At 48.7% G+C, this 14,300-nt stretch overlaps 5 protein-coding genes across 7 annotated transcripts in view; 2 read left to right on the top strand and 3 right to left on the bottom strand.

The window, feature by feature from the left end:
• Positions 1–14,300, bottom strand: part of LOC117891784 (RNA-binding protein 8A) — a 187,586-nt gene that overhangs the window by 76,955 nt on the left and 96,331 nt on the right. The gene's annotated exons all lie outside the window — the stretch shown is intronic.
• LOC117891766 (SR-related and CTD-associated factor 4) lies at positions 379–7,870 on the bottom strand. 3 transcript variants are annotated; one of them, XM_034797406.1, is made up of 10 exons: positions 7,685–7,864; positions 6,781–7,383; positions 6,310–6,588; positions 6,027–6,179; positions 5,844–5,960; positions 4,515–4,845; positions 3,138–3,875; positions 2,599–3,078; positions 2,200–2,526; positions 379–1,961 (listed from the first exon to the last, which is right to left on the bottom strand). In XM_034797406.1, the coding sequence occupies exons 1-10, from the start codon at positions 7,712–7,714 to the stop codon at positions 955–957; spliced, it is 4,065 nt and encodes a 1,354-aa protein (XP_034653297.1). In that variant the 5' UTR covers positions 7,715–7,864; the 3' UTR covers positions 379–954. The 3 variants fall into 3 exon arrangements, with proteins under 3 accessions (XP_034653297.1, XP_034653298.1, XP_034653299.1); XM_034797407.1 differs by lacking the exon at positions 6,310–6,588 and having other exon boundaries at positions 7,685–7,863; XM_034797408.1 differs by lacking the exons at positions 379–1,961; positions 2,200–2,526; positions 2,599–3,078; positions 4,515–4,845 and having other exon boundaries at positions 3,703–3,875; positions 7,685–7,870.
• LOC117891780 lies at positions 8,412–9,530 on the top strand. Its single transcript, XM_034797448.1, has one exon. The coding sequence runs from the start codon at positions 8,495–8,497 to the stop codon at positions 9,449–9,451; it is 957 nt and encodes a 318-aa protein (XP_034653339.1). The 5' UTR covers positions 8,412–8,494; the 3' UTR covers positions 9,452–9,530.
• On the bottom strand, positions 9,477–10,214 carry LOC117891789 (U6 snRNA-associated Sm-like protein LSm1). The gene is made up of 3 exons (XM_034797460.1): positions 10,055–10,214; positions 9,803–9,987; positions 9,477–9,740 (listed from the first exon to the last, which is right to left on the bottom strand). Exons 1-3 carry the CDS (start codon positions 10,107–10,109, stop codon positions 9,567–9,569), a joined length of 414 nt encoding a protein of 137 aa, XP_034653351.1. The 5' UTR covers positions 10,110–10,214; the 3' UTR covers positions 9,477–9,566.
• Positions 10,299–13,714, top strand: LOC117891770 (general transcription and DNA repair factor IIH helicase subunit XPD). The gene is made up of 8 exons (XM_034797426.1): positions 10,299–10,409; positions 10,469–10,926; positions 10,982–11,112; positions 11,177–11,397; positions 11,460–11,841; positions 11,900–12,181; positions 12,255–12,533; positions 12,781–13,714. Exons 1-8 carry the CDS (start codon positions 10,405–10,407, stop codon positions 13,330–13,332), a joined length of 2,310 nt encoding a protein of 769 aa, XP_034653317.1. The 5' UTR covers positions 10,299–10,404; the 3' UTR covers positions 13,333–13,714.

Genomic DNA, 14,300 nt, shown 5'->3' on the forward strand with positions numbered 1-14,300 from the left:
ACGACTGACCCAAAAATGTACCGAAAATTTGACCTTGTTTAGGTCACCACCTTGCATTTTTCCATAATTTCTGAGTATTTTCTTGTTTTCCAATGCATTAATGCAGAAAATCGTAAAAAAAAATGTTTGGTTACTCAATGAAAAATTAAAAAAATTGAACATTGCATTTTGTATAACTAGAGATGTGAAGAGCATAGCTGAATCTGAGTTTAGCTAGTATCGATAGTCTTGCGCTTAACAGTGGGCTGCTAGGCTGGCTGTTAATTTTTGAACACGATAACACGATTTGTATGACAACACTTTCCCTCTCGTGAACGGGTGGGAAAATAAACCACATTATTGAATTGTAATTAATTTTTCGACACTTGATAATACATTTTTTGTTGTTTTTAATAGTATTGATATATAATATAATTGTGTTTGAATTGTACACAATTATGTACCTAGAATCTGCGCGTTATAAACAATCCGAGTGTTAAATAGACCCTTAAAACTAAATACATAACAAAATTATAAACACTTCAAGTTATCTGCGATTGCCGATTTGTTTCCGCTTCTGCGTTGTTCTGTCAATATCTTTCCTGTCCTTTGCGTCCGTCCAAACTCTCACATTCTCTCCTGCTTTTGCTAATTATTTTCTATATCCGTGTGTGAATTTAGTCCACGTAGTCATCCTGCGCTCCGGTCCATGCGGAGTTCCTTCCTATTGTATTCCTATTGTACGAGTAGAGAGTGATTCACCAAACCAAAAATTCTTGTTTGCTGGCGCTCAGCTTAAAGTACGTGAAATGCCACGAAATCTCAGGTTTTAAAGATTGAAATGGGTTCGTATGTATGGGATTTTACACATGTGTGGGTTACTCGGTAAGGAAAATCATAGGTTACAATTTTCTTGAGAGTAATTCAATCAGAATTCATCCAATAATCCTTTTGTTCCTGCTGCTCTGCCGTTATCTATGCTTCAGCCTCGACAGCCACTGCTGCTTGTTCGCCACCTGACTCCACCGTCAATGGAGCTTCTGTCTGTGTAGCCTCCATTTGTGGGGCTTCTTCTTGTGTTTCCGGAGCGGGAGCTGGTGCTGGAGGGGGTTCGTCTTTGGGCCCAGCCTCGGTGCGAATAAATTCAGGGATCTGTGGAGCGGCTACTTCTGCTTCTGCAGCTGCCTCCACTCTGCTTTCGGGCTCAGCGGGCGCTGCGGCTGGGACTGGTGCTGAGGGTGGTGGCAGCTCATCGTAGAGAGGCGTGCAGGCGGGTGAAGCATCTGTTTGTTTTTGTGCCGGCATCTCGCTCGACACTTCTGCTGGCCTCGCGAAATCCTCCACCGGCGACCGAGAGCCTGTAGTTTGCTCTTCAGTAGCTGGAGTGTCCTCTGGGGCACCTCGCCCGGCCTTAGCTGCCTGCTCCGCCTCCATTCTCGCCTCATAGTCCTGCAGCTCACGGTCCCAGTCCTCCTCCGTGTCTGCCCCATCAGCAGTCGCTGTGGCAGTGGCAGTGGCTGTGGCTGGCGTTGGCGTTGGCACTGACAATGAATTGGTGCTGGATGCAGCCGTCTCCGGATGCTTTTCCTTGGATTCCGGCTCCGATATGGGCTTGCTGCTTGCTTCATCCGTGGAACTTATCGAATGGCGACTACTGTCGTCACGCGAGCTGCGTCTATTACCAAAGCCTGGACGGTCACGTTCTTCTCTCGGTCCGCGTCCGCCACGTGCATTGTTGCCGCGGCGCTCGTCAGGATTGTCGCCTGCTCGGTCTCCACGGAAGCGATTACCGCCAGGACCTCCAGGACCGGCGCGGCGCTTATTGAAATTGTTGCCGCCTTCCTCCTCATCGTCGCTCCAGCGTCCTCGGCCGCCGACACCTCCACCTCCCATTCCACGGCCGACAGCACCACCGCCTGCACCACCAGGGCCGCCGCGTCCCCGTTGATTATCATTGAAGGGGTTCCGGGGATTGAAGAAGCCTGCAAATAACGGAATTGGTAATGAACAACATCTACTAACGCCTACAGAAACTCATCCAACTCTTCTCTTGTTCTATTTATATTTCTGTACATAAAACATTTCCCCACTCCTAATAAAAAAATCAATCGAGGTCAATCGAATGCCGACGATGTCTTGAATTGGGCTGCCATTGAACACACTTTGAATATCTTGAGTCTTGAGTCTTGCGTGAGTCCCTTCTTGAGTCTTGCATCTCACCTGGTCCCTGTCCCTGTTGTCGTCCACCGGGTGCACCGCAGGGGCCGCCCACACCAACGGAAACGGCACCGCCCTGATTGCGCATGAACATGGGTCCCACGGCGCCGCCATTACCAGCATTGCTGGGATTGGGATTGGGACCACCCATGCGCTGATTGAAGGCCGCCGGCGGCGGTATACGCATCTGCATCAAGCTGGTGGGCTGATTGAATCGGCTGTTGTTCATGTTGGGCGAGAAGAAGTCTCCGCCTGGTCCTCCGCCTCCATTCAGGTTCCCACTGCGTGGCCCCATTCCACGTGGACCTGGTCCACCGCGATTATCAAAGTCTATAAAATAGATGTGGAAATGAAAGGCAAGTAAAATTCGTAAGCATGCTTATTGTGCGGGTTGTTACTTACCCACGCCCATAAAGTCTGGTCTTTGCATTCCATGCTCTAGGGGATTCAGGTTGAGCCGAGCTCGCGCCTCATTGAATGCGGCATTTGGTCCAGCTCCAGGTCCAGGTCCACCGCCATTTTCGGCTCTCCAGCGTTCGGCAGCCTCGGCCACGTCATCGCGTCCGCCCCAACGTGAGCCACCGCCCCCGGGGCCACGGGAACGCTCCCGTTCCCGCTGGAACATCTCGTTGGCCGCGGCAGCCACCACCGCCTCCACATTGTTTGGATTGGACATGGGCGGATTGAAGCTGGCCTGCTGCTGGGGCGGCATAGGGGGCGGGGCATCCTCCAGTTCCATTTCAATGTCCATTTGATCGTCGCTTATGTTGCCACTGCTGCCCGAGGTTGGGGCGCCGCCTGCCATGGGAGGAGGCACTGTACCGGGCGGCGGGAAGGGGCCTCCGGGAGGCATACCAATTGGATGAGGAGGTCCACCCATGCCTGTAACATAACGGATTGATATTCACTTTCGACGCATAGAAGTATGGGAGAAATAGTACCTGGAAAGCCGGGCGGCATCATGCCAGGGGGCATCATCATTGGTGGCGGCATGTTTGTCGTGGGCATCATCATCGGTGGTGGCATATTTGTCGGTGGCATCATCATCGGTGGCGGCATGCCTATCCCCATGGGCGGAGCCATCGGATATTGTCCCCTCACCATGCCCATGAGTGCTGGCGGTGGCGGTGCGCCAGGACCGTGCGGTGGTGGACCAACTGGACCCACTGGCGGCGGCTGCGTTGTATCGATGCCGAACATCATTCCTGGTGGAGGCCCTGGCACAGCCCCCGTAGCGGTCTCTGGTGTGGACGCCGAGTTCTTCTCCTTGCCGACATTTTTGGCCTGATTGATCTTCTGCTTGATCCAGCTGGGCATGGTGTCCTCGTCGAACATGCCGCCCTCCTCGAGGGTGTCGAGATCCGTCTCGGGACTCAGCTTGTTCCAGGGTATATACGTGACGCCCAGCTCCAGGTCCCAAAAGTCCTTCCACTCCTTGCTCTTCACCCCCTTGCCGGCGGCCCATGAGATGGTTATGGCCCTGCCCTGTAGCTTGTGATTCTTCAACGCTTGCATCGCCTTGTGTGCATCCTGGCGACGATTCATCACAATGAAAGCGCATCCGCGTGGCACAATCTGATCGATGCTCACTATGTCACCGTACTCCCCAAAGGTGTCCGACAGCTCTTCCTGATAGACTAGCTTGGACAGATGACCCACCCACAAGGTGGTGCTGCAAACTGTAAGATAAACGCGATATAAGAATATATATTTACATGTTTATATGTATATAGATCGGTTCTATCAAAAAGTAGGCGTGTGTAGGCGGAGGAGCCCCCCAGCTCGTTGAGCGGTGCGTGTCGTCAGTTGAATCTTTAGTTTTTCCAATCAATTTACGACCACATTTTAGTGGGATTCATAATGTATCCAGTGGCTAATATATATGCTCTTAAGCACTGTCTTTTATATATCTTATTAGTTAAGAATGGTAACGTATCATATCATATGGAATGTGTAGTATAATCTTTAAAAACATTGCTCGAAAACGCATGACAGGGGGATGGATCTAGGAGTGGGTCTAGGGTTTCAGTAGTCTTAAAATATGCCAGAGATCAAAGTGCAAGAATCACTAAAGCTATAACACACACACACACACACGTCAACACGAGCCAAGGAGCTGCAGGAATATAGAGGAGAGAACTCTTTCGGATTAGCAGACACAAAAAAGAAGAAAAAAAGCAGTAAACAAAATGAAAATGGAAGAAACACTACAACAAATCATGTCCAAAAACAGTCTCCAGCTAACGAACTTTTTGCAGGAGAAAAGAAACGTTTTTGGGAACTGTTTTTTTGGTCCATATTGACGACGACATATTTACCACTGAGGTGATCCTTCTTAATATCGGGCAGCCCCTTCTTGCGTCGCTCACGCTCGTGCTCTCGGTCACGCTCCTTGTCCCGATTGTTGCGATCCATGCGATCACGATCCCTTGATCCTCGCCGGCGACTGGAACGAGGTGAACGACTGCGCGATCGGGATCCGCGGCGACGTCGATCGTTGCCATTGCCGCCACCGCCTCCACCGCCGCCGCCTCCTGTGCCACGTCCGCGTGGGGAGCGAGTTCGACTGCGACTGTTCCTCCGGCTACGCTTGTACCTCTCCCGGTCGGGCGTTGGACTACGCGAATCGGCCCCATCCAGATTGATCACCTATTGGAGTCGGGAGTGTTGGCAAGAAGTTTGAGAGAATTGATTTTGTGATATAAAAACGTTAACATTTGCGTAAGCGTAAAAGGAAAAAGGTTGGGATGAGGCGGGCAGGAATGGAGGAGATTAGTAGAGGGAATCTATGAAGAGGCTGATTCGAGGACGAAAGAGGACTACAGAAAGACGAGAAGAAAACGAAAAAAAAAAAAGATATATATATATATATATAAACTGCATTCTCTGGCGTGTGTTGACGTGTGGTTCGACGATTCTTAACATTTTCGTTTGTCCTGTTTTGGCATTTTCGAGCAAGTTTTTTGATTCTTTGGTTTTGAATGGTTTTTTTTGGTACATATTTAGGAGCACTTACCAAACGTTGTTATAGCATCGGGTACGGGGGGGTTGTTCCGCCGGACATAATATTTCTTTAAAAACCTTACCTTTGGCTTCTCTTCTCTTCTCATTTTTTGTCATACAACATAAATCTTTAATCTTTAAATCAACTATTGCAACTGTTTCTTATGTTTTCAAATAATTTTCAATGATTTATCAAAAAGTATCTACACTTGTGGCTCAATAATGCCCCTCATGGGTGCAACCAATTGTTGAGCCACATTGTAGTAGTAAAGTTATTGCTTAAACGAGTTGAATTGTATCCCAGCTATAGCTATAGTTAGATTAGATTTTAAATTCGAAACATTTCTAGACCACTCGCATTGGTTATAACAACATTTTGGGCGTACTTCTTGTGTGTGTTTTGATTTATTTTGGACAAACTCAGACCCAACTGCACGTCAGCACAGTCCACCCCGTCACGCTCTGGGGAGTGTGTGTGTATGTCTTCGCGATAGGAACAACAACATCAGGTGTTGGATGGGCGACTCGTTTATGCTTTCGACCCACACAGTACGCACAATGAGCGGGCGCGAGGGGATCAAAAGCATACACGAGGCCGAAACAAACAACTAAGATAGATAAGAAGATAGACAGATTCGGTATACCTCAATCGACTGCTGCTCCGAGATGAACTCCACGTCCTTGTTCATGTCCTGCCCATCACTGTGGTTGAGGTTCATGCCCATGCCCATACCCATGCCAGGAGGCATGCCAGCAGTGCCCTGGAGATTGAATTGTCATGCTTAGACATATTACAGATTACCACGGACAACACAACGATAATATACCTTCAGGACGTTCTGCAAATGCTGTTGCAGGGCATCATCCTGGTAGCGCATCTTTTGATTCTCCTCCTGTTGCTTGAACTTCTGGAAATTCTGCAGAGTTTGCAGCTGCCGCAGCACATTCGGATCATTGAGTAGCTGCTTCAGATTGTTGTTCTGCAAAGGACAGACCAGGGATTAGGCAAGAGTATCTCAGGGAAGGGGCAGCAGGGCAGGGCGTGTTAATACAAGAAACTAAAAACTAAACAGAAAAGCGAAATGAGATCGACTGGGGTTCGGGCCATACGTCTAGCAAATTGGATGATGTCGGGGGCGAGTCGTCGCCCATGCAGTGATGGTGATGATGATGATGATGATCATCGGCCATCATTCGCTGCATATTGTCCTCCTCATCGTCCATGATCGAGCGCACATCGTAGTCGATCTCATGCGAGCTCTTGCTGTATTTGTGATGATGCGACTTGCTCGACGATCCCGACTGACGCTTCATATAATGCTGTTCCGAGTGATGACGCTTTGAGCTGCTGCTGCTGACACCGCCACCGTAGGATTTCTCATGACCCATCTGGGTGTTGCAAGGACGAAAGATGTTGGTTAGCACAAGACATGAAGCAAGAGACAGCGAACAACAAAGATTGAAAGAGATTGTGAGTTAGTATGCGTAAAGGGATACACAATATCACTTCGATTAGTTTGGATGTTTTGAGTGGGTGGAGTCGGGTCGTTCCAAGCCCAACCATTCGGACAACCAACTCACCGATAAATCGGGCACCCCGCCCATCTTGTCGTCTCCCTGGCCACTGTTCATGCTCAGGTCCATTTGGCTCAGTCCAGAGGTGTTGAGTCCATTCGGCCCGCTGGAGATATCGGCCAGGCTTAGCGCTCCACTGCTGCTGGGACCAGGCCCCACATTTCCACCGGGTCCGCCGCCACCGCCCATCTGCATTTGCATTTGCATTTGATGGTAGATGGGATGATTGGGATCGGCCAGATCGAAGATGGGCTGGATGACGTCCGACTTGAAGACGTTGTTCTTCTGCCAGAGATTGAGAACGCGGATGATGCGGCTCTTGTCCTCGGGAGCGCATCGGAAGAGATTGGCAAAGGTCTCTGTGAGGTTGCGCTGGAAGCGGGGCGCGAATACATCCTTCTCGGGCCCGTACTGGTGGCGCGATTGACGCACAATTGAATCGATAACATACAGTCCCGGCACCTTGTACTCTGGCTTGCACTTCAGTATGAACTTCTCCACACTCTGGACGACATGCTTATAGAACTTGATGGCTCGCATTGCCGACTTGGTAATTGCGGCCATCTTAGCCTTGGATATGGGCGGTCGGCTGTCATAGAGTCCGGAGAGCTGGAACGGAAAGGAAGAACAAGTGGGCATGGGGATGTGGTTATCGCAATCGTAAACGGCAAGGGCAACATGCAACCCTGGGCGGTGCTGCGCTGCGCTTGTATGAAAAAATTTGGGGCATTGGCTAGAAATAACTATTTGTTGTATATACACATATTCACTGTAACAATTGCATTTGTTCAGTGGTTTGACGTTGTATAACCACCACACCACAGCACGCTCCAAACAATTTGCGTACTTTTCAGTGAGTCGAGTCTCTACACGCAATCAGCAAGCGGCGGCTCCGCAGCCTCGGACTTACCTCATTGTTGAAAGCCACAACAGTTTCCATGTTCAATTGTTGGTTTCACACAATTCGAACACGCACTAATTTCAATATTGCATACTTTCGCAAGTATCCCAAGACTTTTACAACTCTTTTTAATCTGTTTTTAGACTTTTCTGCCTTTTCCACTTTTTACACAAAGCGTGAAAAAAATGGCTGCCCGTAGGGATGTTAGATATATATTGATGACAGATAGATATATCAAAATATCGATATTTACTCATGGGCTGACAATATTTTTGTAACTGATATATGTCAGGACTGGCATATGCATTGAAATAATGCATTTTAATCAACTTATTTTATAAATTACGGGAAAACGAGACTACTTTTAAGTTGCTTTTCACGGTTTCAAATCATATATCTGAAACTTTTAATTGTACTTATCGATACACAGGGATATCGGTATTTTTCGACGCCTTAGTTTCAGTTTTTTTGAGTGCGTCTCTAATTTTATCACATCACCCTTTTCACGGGGCTGTTACAAGCCAATGAAAGACAGTCATGAAGACTTGCCAATCTAGTAGACAATTGATTTATTAATCGGATAAAATTTGATTTTGTTTGGAGTGAGTCTTTGCTTTCTAGTAATGTGAAACAGACTATCAACATCGAAGAAATACAATTATCATTATATTTATAGTATAGAAAGTGAGAAAGTGATTTCGGTATATTTTTGAGGGTAAGTCGGTATATTTTATTTAGAAATCCACGGACACACTGACCATCACTAAACAAAACACGAAACACGCAAAAAAAAATTTTAAATACTCATATTTAAACAAAATGAGCTCCAACCATCGACCCCTGGACGCATCGGATATCCAGCTGATAGAAACCATACGCGCAACACCTTCGCTTTATGATCCGCAGCTTCCCTCGTTTCGGCTCTCGCAGCGCAAAGAGGAGGACTGGGCGAAAGTGGCAGGGAGTTTGAGAATTTCGATTACAGATGCTCGACGGCGTTGGACCTGTTTGAGGGATCGCTACTCGCGTGAACTCAAGCAGATGCGCCTTCATCCCACTAGCGAATTCGGACGCAATGATTTCTTCAGACAAATGGATTTTCTGCGGGAGTTTGTTAGAAAACGACGCGAGCGCAACAGAAGAGATCAGACGCCCACTGGTTGGCTTAAAGTGGACGTGAGGAGAAACAAGAAAACAAAGATTTCGCATGACTCGGACAGCATGATGGAGGACCCGGACTCGAATGTATACGAGGAGAGCGATGATCACAACTACGACACCAAGCTGGAAGTGCAGACATCACACTCCGAAACGTACTCGGTGCTGGTGGAGGCGGACGATGGACAAGAGCCCGAGCAGGAGAGCTTTGAGGAACACTACATTGCGGATGGTGAAGGTGAAAGTGAACACAAGCCACTGCCCATGCTAACATCAGGGCTCAACCATATCGTCGAAGTTCATCCAAACGCCACACCGAACACATCTGCACAAGACGCTGCGACGGCCGAATCTGACGACATCAAATATATGGACTGCCTGCCGAGTGTGAGTCAAGAGCGGGAGCAAATGGTTCCTTCTATGACCACCTCGACGCCAACTAGGACAGAGACCGAGGACGATTACTTCTGTAAATCGGTGGCTGCCTACCTGAGGCAGCTGTCCCGAGTGCACAAGATCAAGGCCAAGGTAGAGATGTTCCAAATACTGGAGAAATACATTTTGTTCGAAGAGGAGTGCCGAGGCGCGAGTTCGGGCCCGGGGCCAGGGTCGGGATAAAACAGGTTACATGGCAATTGATGTATATAGGTTTTAAAATAGTTTTTAATGCAGTACAAATATACAAAGTGACGAAAAATCCCTTTATGCTTAGTCTATTTACTTTAGTGGCTTCCTAGCAGAAGTCCTCATTGATTAGTTCCGCGTTTACGGCCAGGCCGCGCTCCTTGAGTGCCTTGGACACTAGGCGATGCTTCTCTTGCCGCTGCTCCTGCTCGCGTCGTTGGGCATCCAGGATTTCGTCCACAGATATCTCTTTGAGTGGCAGCTTTTGTTCCTTTTCGCGATCCTGTTGGGGGGTGTTACAAGATCCGGTATTAAGTAATCGTAATTTCGGCCACGTTCACTCACAATTTCACCCAATAGGACCACATTCTCCCCTCGGATTATGAACACTCCTCGTGGAATGTCGCCATACTGATTGCCCACATGTATCCTCTCAATGGTGCGCTGCAAAACCAAGTTGGCAAACTGATCCACCGATCGCAGGTAACCAATTAGAGTACGACCATCCCGCAAGAGCACCATCAGCTTCTCTGTAATTTGATTTGTCAAAATTGAGAGAGACCCTTGTTCATCCAACCGGGGGCCGGAGCCACTCACTGTCCACTTCTTCCAGGAGGTGAGCTGTGCCCGCCAAAGGGTTCAGATCGTCCATGGCAGTGATTGCTTGTGTGCAGAAAAAAGAAAAACAACTTTGCAATTGGAATCAATTTGGACCAAAATAATTTCTGGCTTGCACGCTAGGGCTGGGAAAACATCGATAGTATCAATGGTTGTACAAATTGCCGGTTCTCGATTGTTTTGGTTAAAAGTCGTAGTCTTTCCAGCCCTAGTCTGAGCTAGTCTTTGAAATATACCGCCTGACCATTAGAAATATACCGAAAATATAAGGAGCCGGCATGCGGCCACCATTGTTTTGAAATTACAAATTACCTCGAAATAGCAAAAAGATGAAGTAAGAATGGTTTTAATTATATTAATTTGTTGCTACAACTAATGGAAATTCCCCAATAGGCTCAGTATTGACGGCTTGCTCGTCTATTTCCCGTACGAATACATCTACCCGGAACAATATGCGTACATGCTGGAATTGAAGCGAACATTGGACGCCAAAGGACACTGTTTGCTGGAGATGCCCTCGGGCACGGGCAAGACAGCCACGCTGCTCTCGCTGATTGTGGCCTACATGATAGAGCATCCAGAGACGATTCGCAAGCTGATATACTGCTCCCGCACAGTGCCTGAAATCGAGAAGGTAATAGCCGAATTGCAAAACCTGATGGTCTACTATGAGCGGGAATGTGTGAAGCCGCCTGCCATGACCGGCCTGGTGCTGAGCTCCCGCAAGAACTTGTGCATCCACCCGGAGGTGAGCAAGGAGCGCGAGGGCAAGGCTGTGGACGGCAAGTGCTATGGCCTAACGGCCAGCTACATACGCGATAAGCATGAGATGGACACCGAGACGCCCATCTGTAAGTGGAGCAGAGCTAGGTTGTATAATCGCTTTTGTTAATTGTTGACTTGCAGGTCAGTACTTTGAGGGCTTCAGTCTGGAGGGCAAGGAGTCCACCCTGCCCGTTGGAATCTACAGCCTTGATGATCTCAAAGAATATGGACGCTCACGCAACTGGTGTCCGTACTTTCTGGCCCGCTATGCTGTGAGTGAAGAGAAAACTAGTTCATTGTCTATCCAATGATATTCATTATCATCATCCTTGCCAGATTGCACATGCCCAAATTGTGGTTTACAGCTATCATTATCTGCTGGATCCGAAGATCGCGCAGGTTGTGTCCAAGGAGATGACGCGCGAGTCCTGTGTGGTCTTCGATGAGGCGCACAATATCGACAACGTTTGCATTGATTCGATGAGTGTGAAGATCAACAGACGCACAGTGGAGCGCAGCACAAACGCGTTGAATCAGCTGACCAAATTGGTGCAGGAGTGAGTCCCAGTCGAACCTCTCAATTCCATGCCACTCACCACCTTAAAACTGCTTCTTTCAGGATTCGGGAGGAGGACACGAACCGTCTAAATGAGGAGTACCAGCGGATGGTGCAGGGCCTGAAAGATGCCAGCGTCCAACGAGAGACGGACATGATTATGGCCAATCCTGTCCTACCCAACGATGTGCTGACCGAGGTGGTGCCTGGTAACATACGCAACGCGGACCATTTCCTCAGCTTCCTGCGTCGCTTCATTGAGTTCATTAAGACGCGACTGCGCGTTCATCACGTGGTGCAGGAGTCCCCAGCCGGTTTCCTAAAGGATATCTCCGCCAAGATATGCATTGAACGCAAGCCATTGCGCTTCTGTGCCGAACGTCTGTCCAGCCTCCTGCGCACACTCGAGATTACCGACATGACGGAGTACGGAGCTCTGACACTAGTGGGTTGTTTAATCTTTGTGGGATTCCTGTCATATCTAAAATGCATTTTATCCATAGATCACACACTTTGCCACACTGGTGTCCACCTACACGAAGGGATTCACCATCATCATTGAGCCCTTTGACGATAAGACACCCACCGTATCGAATCCTATACTGCATTTCAGTTGCTTGGACTCTTCCATTGCCATGGCGCCGGTATTCTCCCGCTTTCAAACAGTTGTCATCACCTCGGGCACCCTGTCGCCGATGGACATGTACCCGAAGATACTCGACTTTGATCCAGTTGTCATGAGCAGCTTCACCATGACACTGGCTCGCCCCTGCCTTCTTCCTATGGTGATACTTGCTGCCAGCATTAATGCCAATAGAACACATCTTGACTGACTGCCTGTTGGCATTCCCCCCACAGATTGTATCCAAGGGAAACGATCAGGTGACCATTTCGTCCAAGTTTGAGACCCGCGAGGACACTGCTGTCATCCGGAACTATGGTCAGCTGCTGGTGGAGGTGGCCAAGACAGTTCCCGATGGCATTGTCTGCTTCTTTACCTCATACCTGTATCTGGAGTCTGTTGTGGCTTCCTGGTACGATCAGGGCATTGTCGACACCCTGCTGCGCTACAAGCTGCTGTTCATCGAGACCCAGGACAATGCCGAGACCAGCTATGCCTTGATGAACTATGTTAAGGTGAGGCCAACATACCCAATGCCATCGATCTATGATACTCCTATGGCTTCTCCACCGTTGTACTTGACATGCTCTTGCCTTGCTACTTGCCTCGCTCTCATTTTCAACCATACCCAGACTACCCTTGCAGATTGAGGTGCTGTGGAATTGGTTGGATCGCTGGCAGCACTAATCTGTTGTAGATCCGAATCATGTTCCCTCCCATAGATATTTCCACTGACTTTTCATGCTCTCATTCGTTTTGCAGGCCTGCGATTGTGGTCGCGGCGCTGTGCTGCTGGCTGTGGCGCGTGGCAAGGTCTCGGAGGGTGTGGATTTCGACCATCATTATGGTCGCGCGGTGCTCATGTTCGGGATACCTTATGTGTACACGCAGTCGCGCATACTCAAGGCTCGCCTCGACTACCTGCGCGACCAGTTTCAGATACGTGAGAACGACTTTCTGACCTTTGACGCGATGCGGCATGCAGCGCAATGCGTGGGCCGGGCGCTGCGCGGGAAGACGGACTACGGCATCATGATATTCGCGGACAAGCGCTTCTCGCGCCAGGACAAACGCTCCCGTCTACCCAAATGGATACAGGAGCATCTGGTGGACAGCTTCTGCAACTTGAGCACCGAGGAGGCGGTGCAGCTGGCCAGGCGCTGGCTGCGGCGCATGGCCCAGCCGTTCACCCGCGAGGATCAGCTGGGCATATCCCTGCTGACGCTCGCCCAGCTGGAGAACATGGAGCAGGAGAAACTGGAGCGGCAGGCGCAGGGCAAAGAGGGCGTGGGCGGCCAAGTTCAGGAGTTGTGAACGCAGCGGCAACCGGCTCGCTGCCACACTTCCTTCCGGGAATAATTAAACACGATTTTGCGCCAGCTTTTCAATGACATTGAATGGCCATTAAAAACGGAGCAACAGGCAGAACAAACTTCAAAAGTATACCTTTTTTGGATGCCATGCAAATGAGACGTAAACGTCCAATTAATGGCTAATTAATATTATTAATAATTTTGCGGGCATGACTAACTCCGCTTCCAATCCACTCAAGGCGGCGAAAGGGCGTCAGCGCATGCGCAACGGGAGCTTTGCGCTTTTGTATTTGTATTAATTGTATTAATGGAGCTAAGTCGAGACGCCACTATAAACAGCATTTGTTGTAACAACAATTATTACACTTACACTGTGCAGCAAAGTTGGAGTTTTCAGTTGATGCCTTGCAATTCATAGATGCCTGAGAGATAAATTAAATTTAGGGGCTCGCAATCAGTCGAAATTTAAACTTAGTTTATGCATTATTTAAGCTGGAGAATGTAAGGTGATTGTTGTGGCTGCAAGTCTCGTAATTGCCAGTTAGTCGCCAGGTTATCAATGCAATTATTTCAGTACTGAATGTTTGCTTAATGGATTTGATTTTGCGAATGTTTATTCTGTCAGCATGTTTTTAATTGAATTGAAATTTGTGAAACTGAAACTTTTCCCACTCGAATTACAGCTTTTGGGGCTCTCGCATTTCCTGAAGTCCTCGTGTGGCTGACACGTTGGAGCTTGTCGGGAAGGAACACCAAATCGAAAGCTTTTGCAAACAGACACGAACGGCCACGGCCATTACTCAGAGCAGAGCGAAGCTTGAATACAGTTAAGGCAGCACAGCACAGCACAGCAGAGCAGAGCAGAGCAGAGCCACAGCACAACCGCAAAAGCGAGATAAAACTCACTGGCACTCCAAACGTATTCGCATTCGCGCTCACTCTCGCACGCGCTTGCTCTCCGACAAAAGA

Source organism: Drosophila subobscura, chromosome E (genome assembly GCF_008121235.1).
Source record: "Drosophila subobscura isolate 14011-0131.10 chromosome E, UCBerk_Dsub_1.0, whole genome shotgun sequence".
NCBI classification, from domain to species: Eukaryota; Metazoa; Arthropoda; class Insecta; order Diptera; family Drosophilidae; genus Drosophila; species Drosophila subobscura.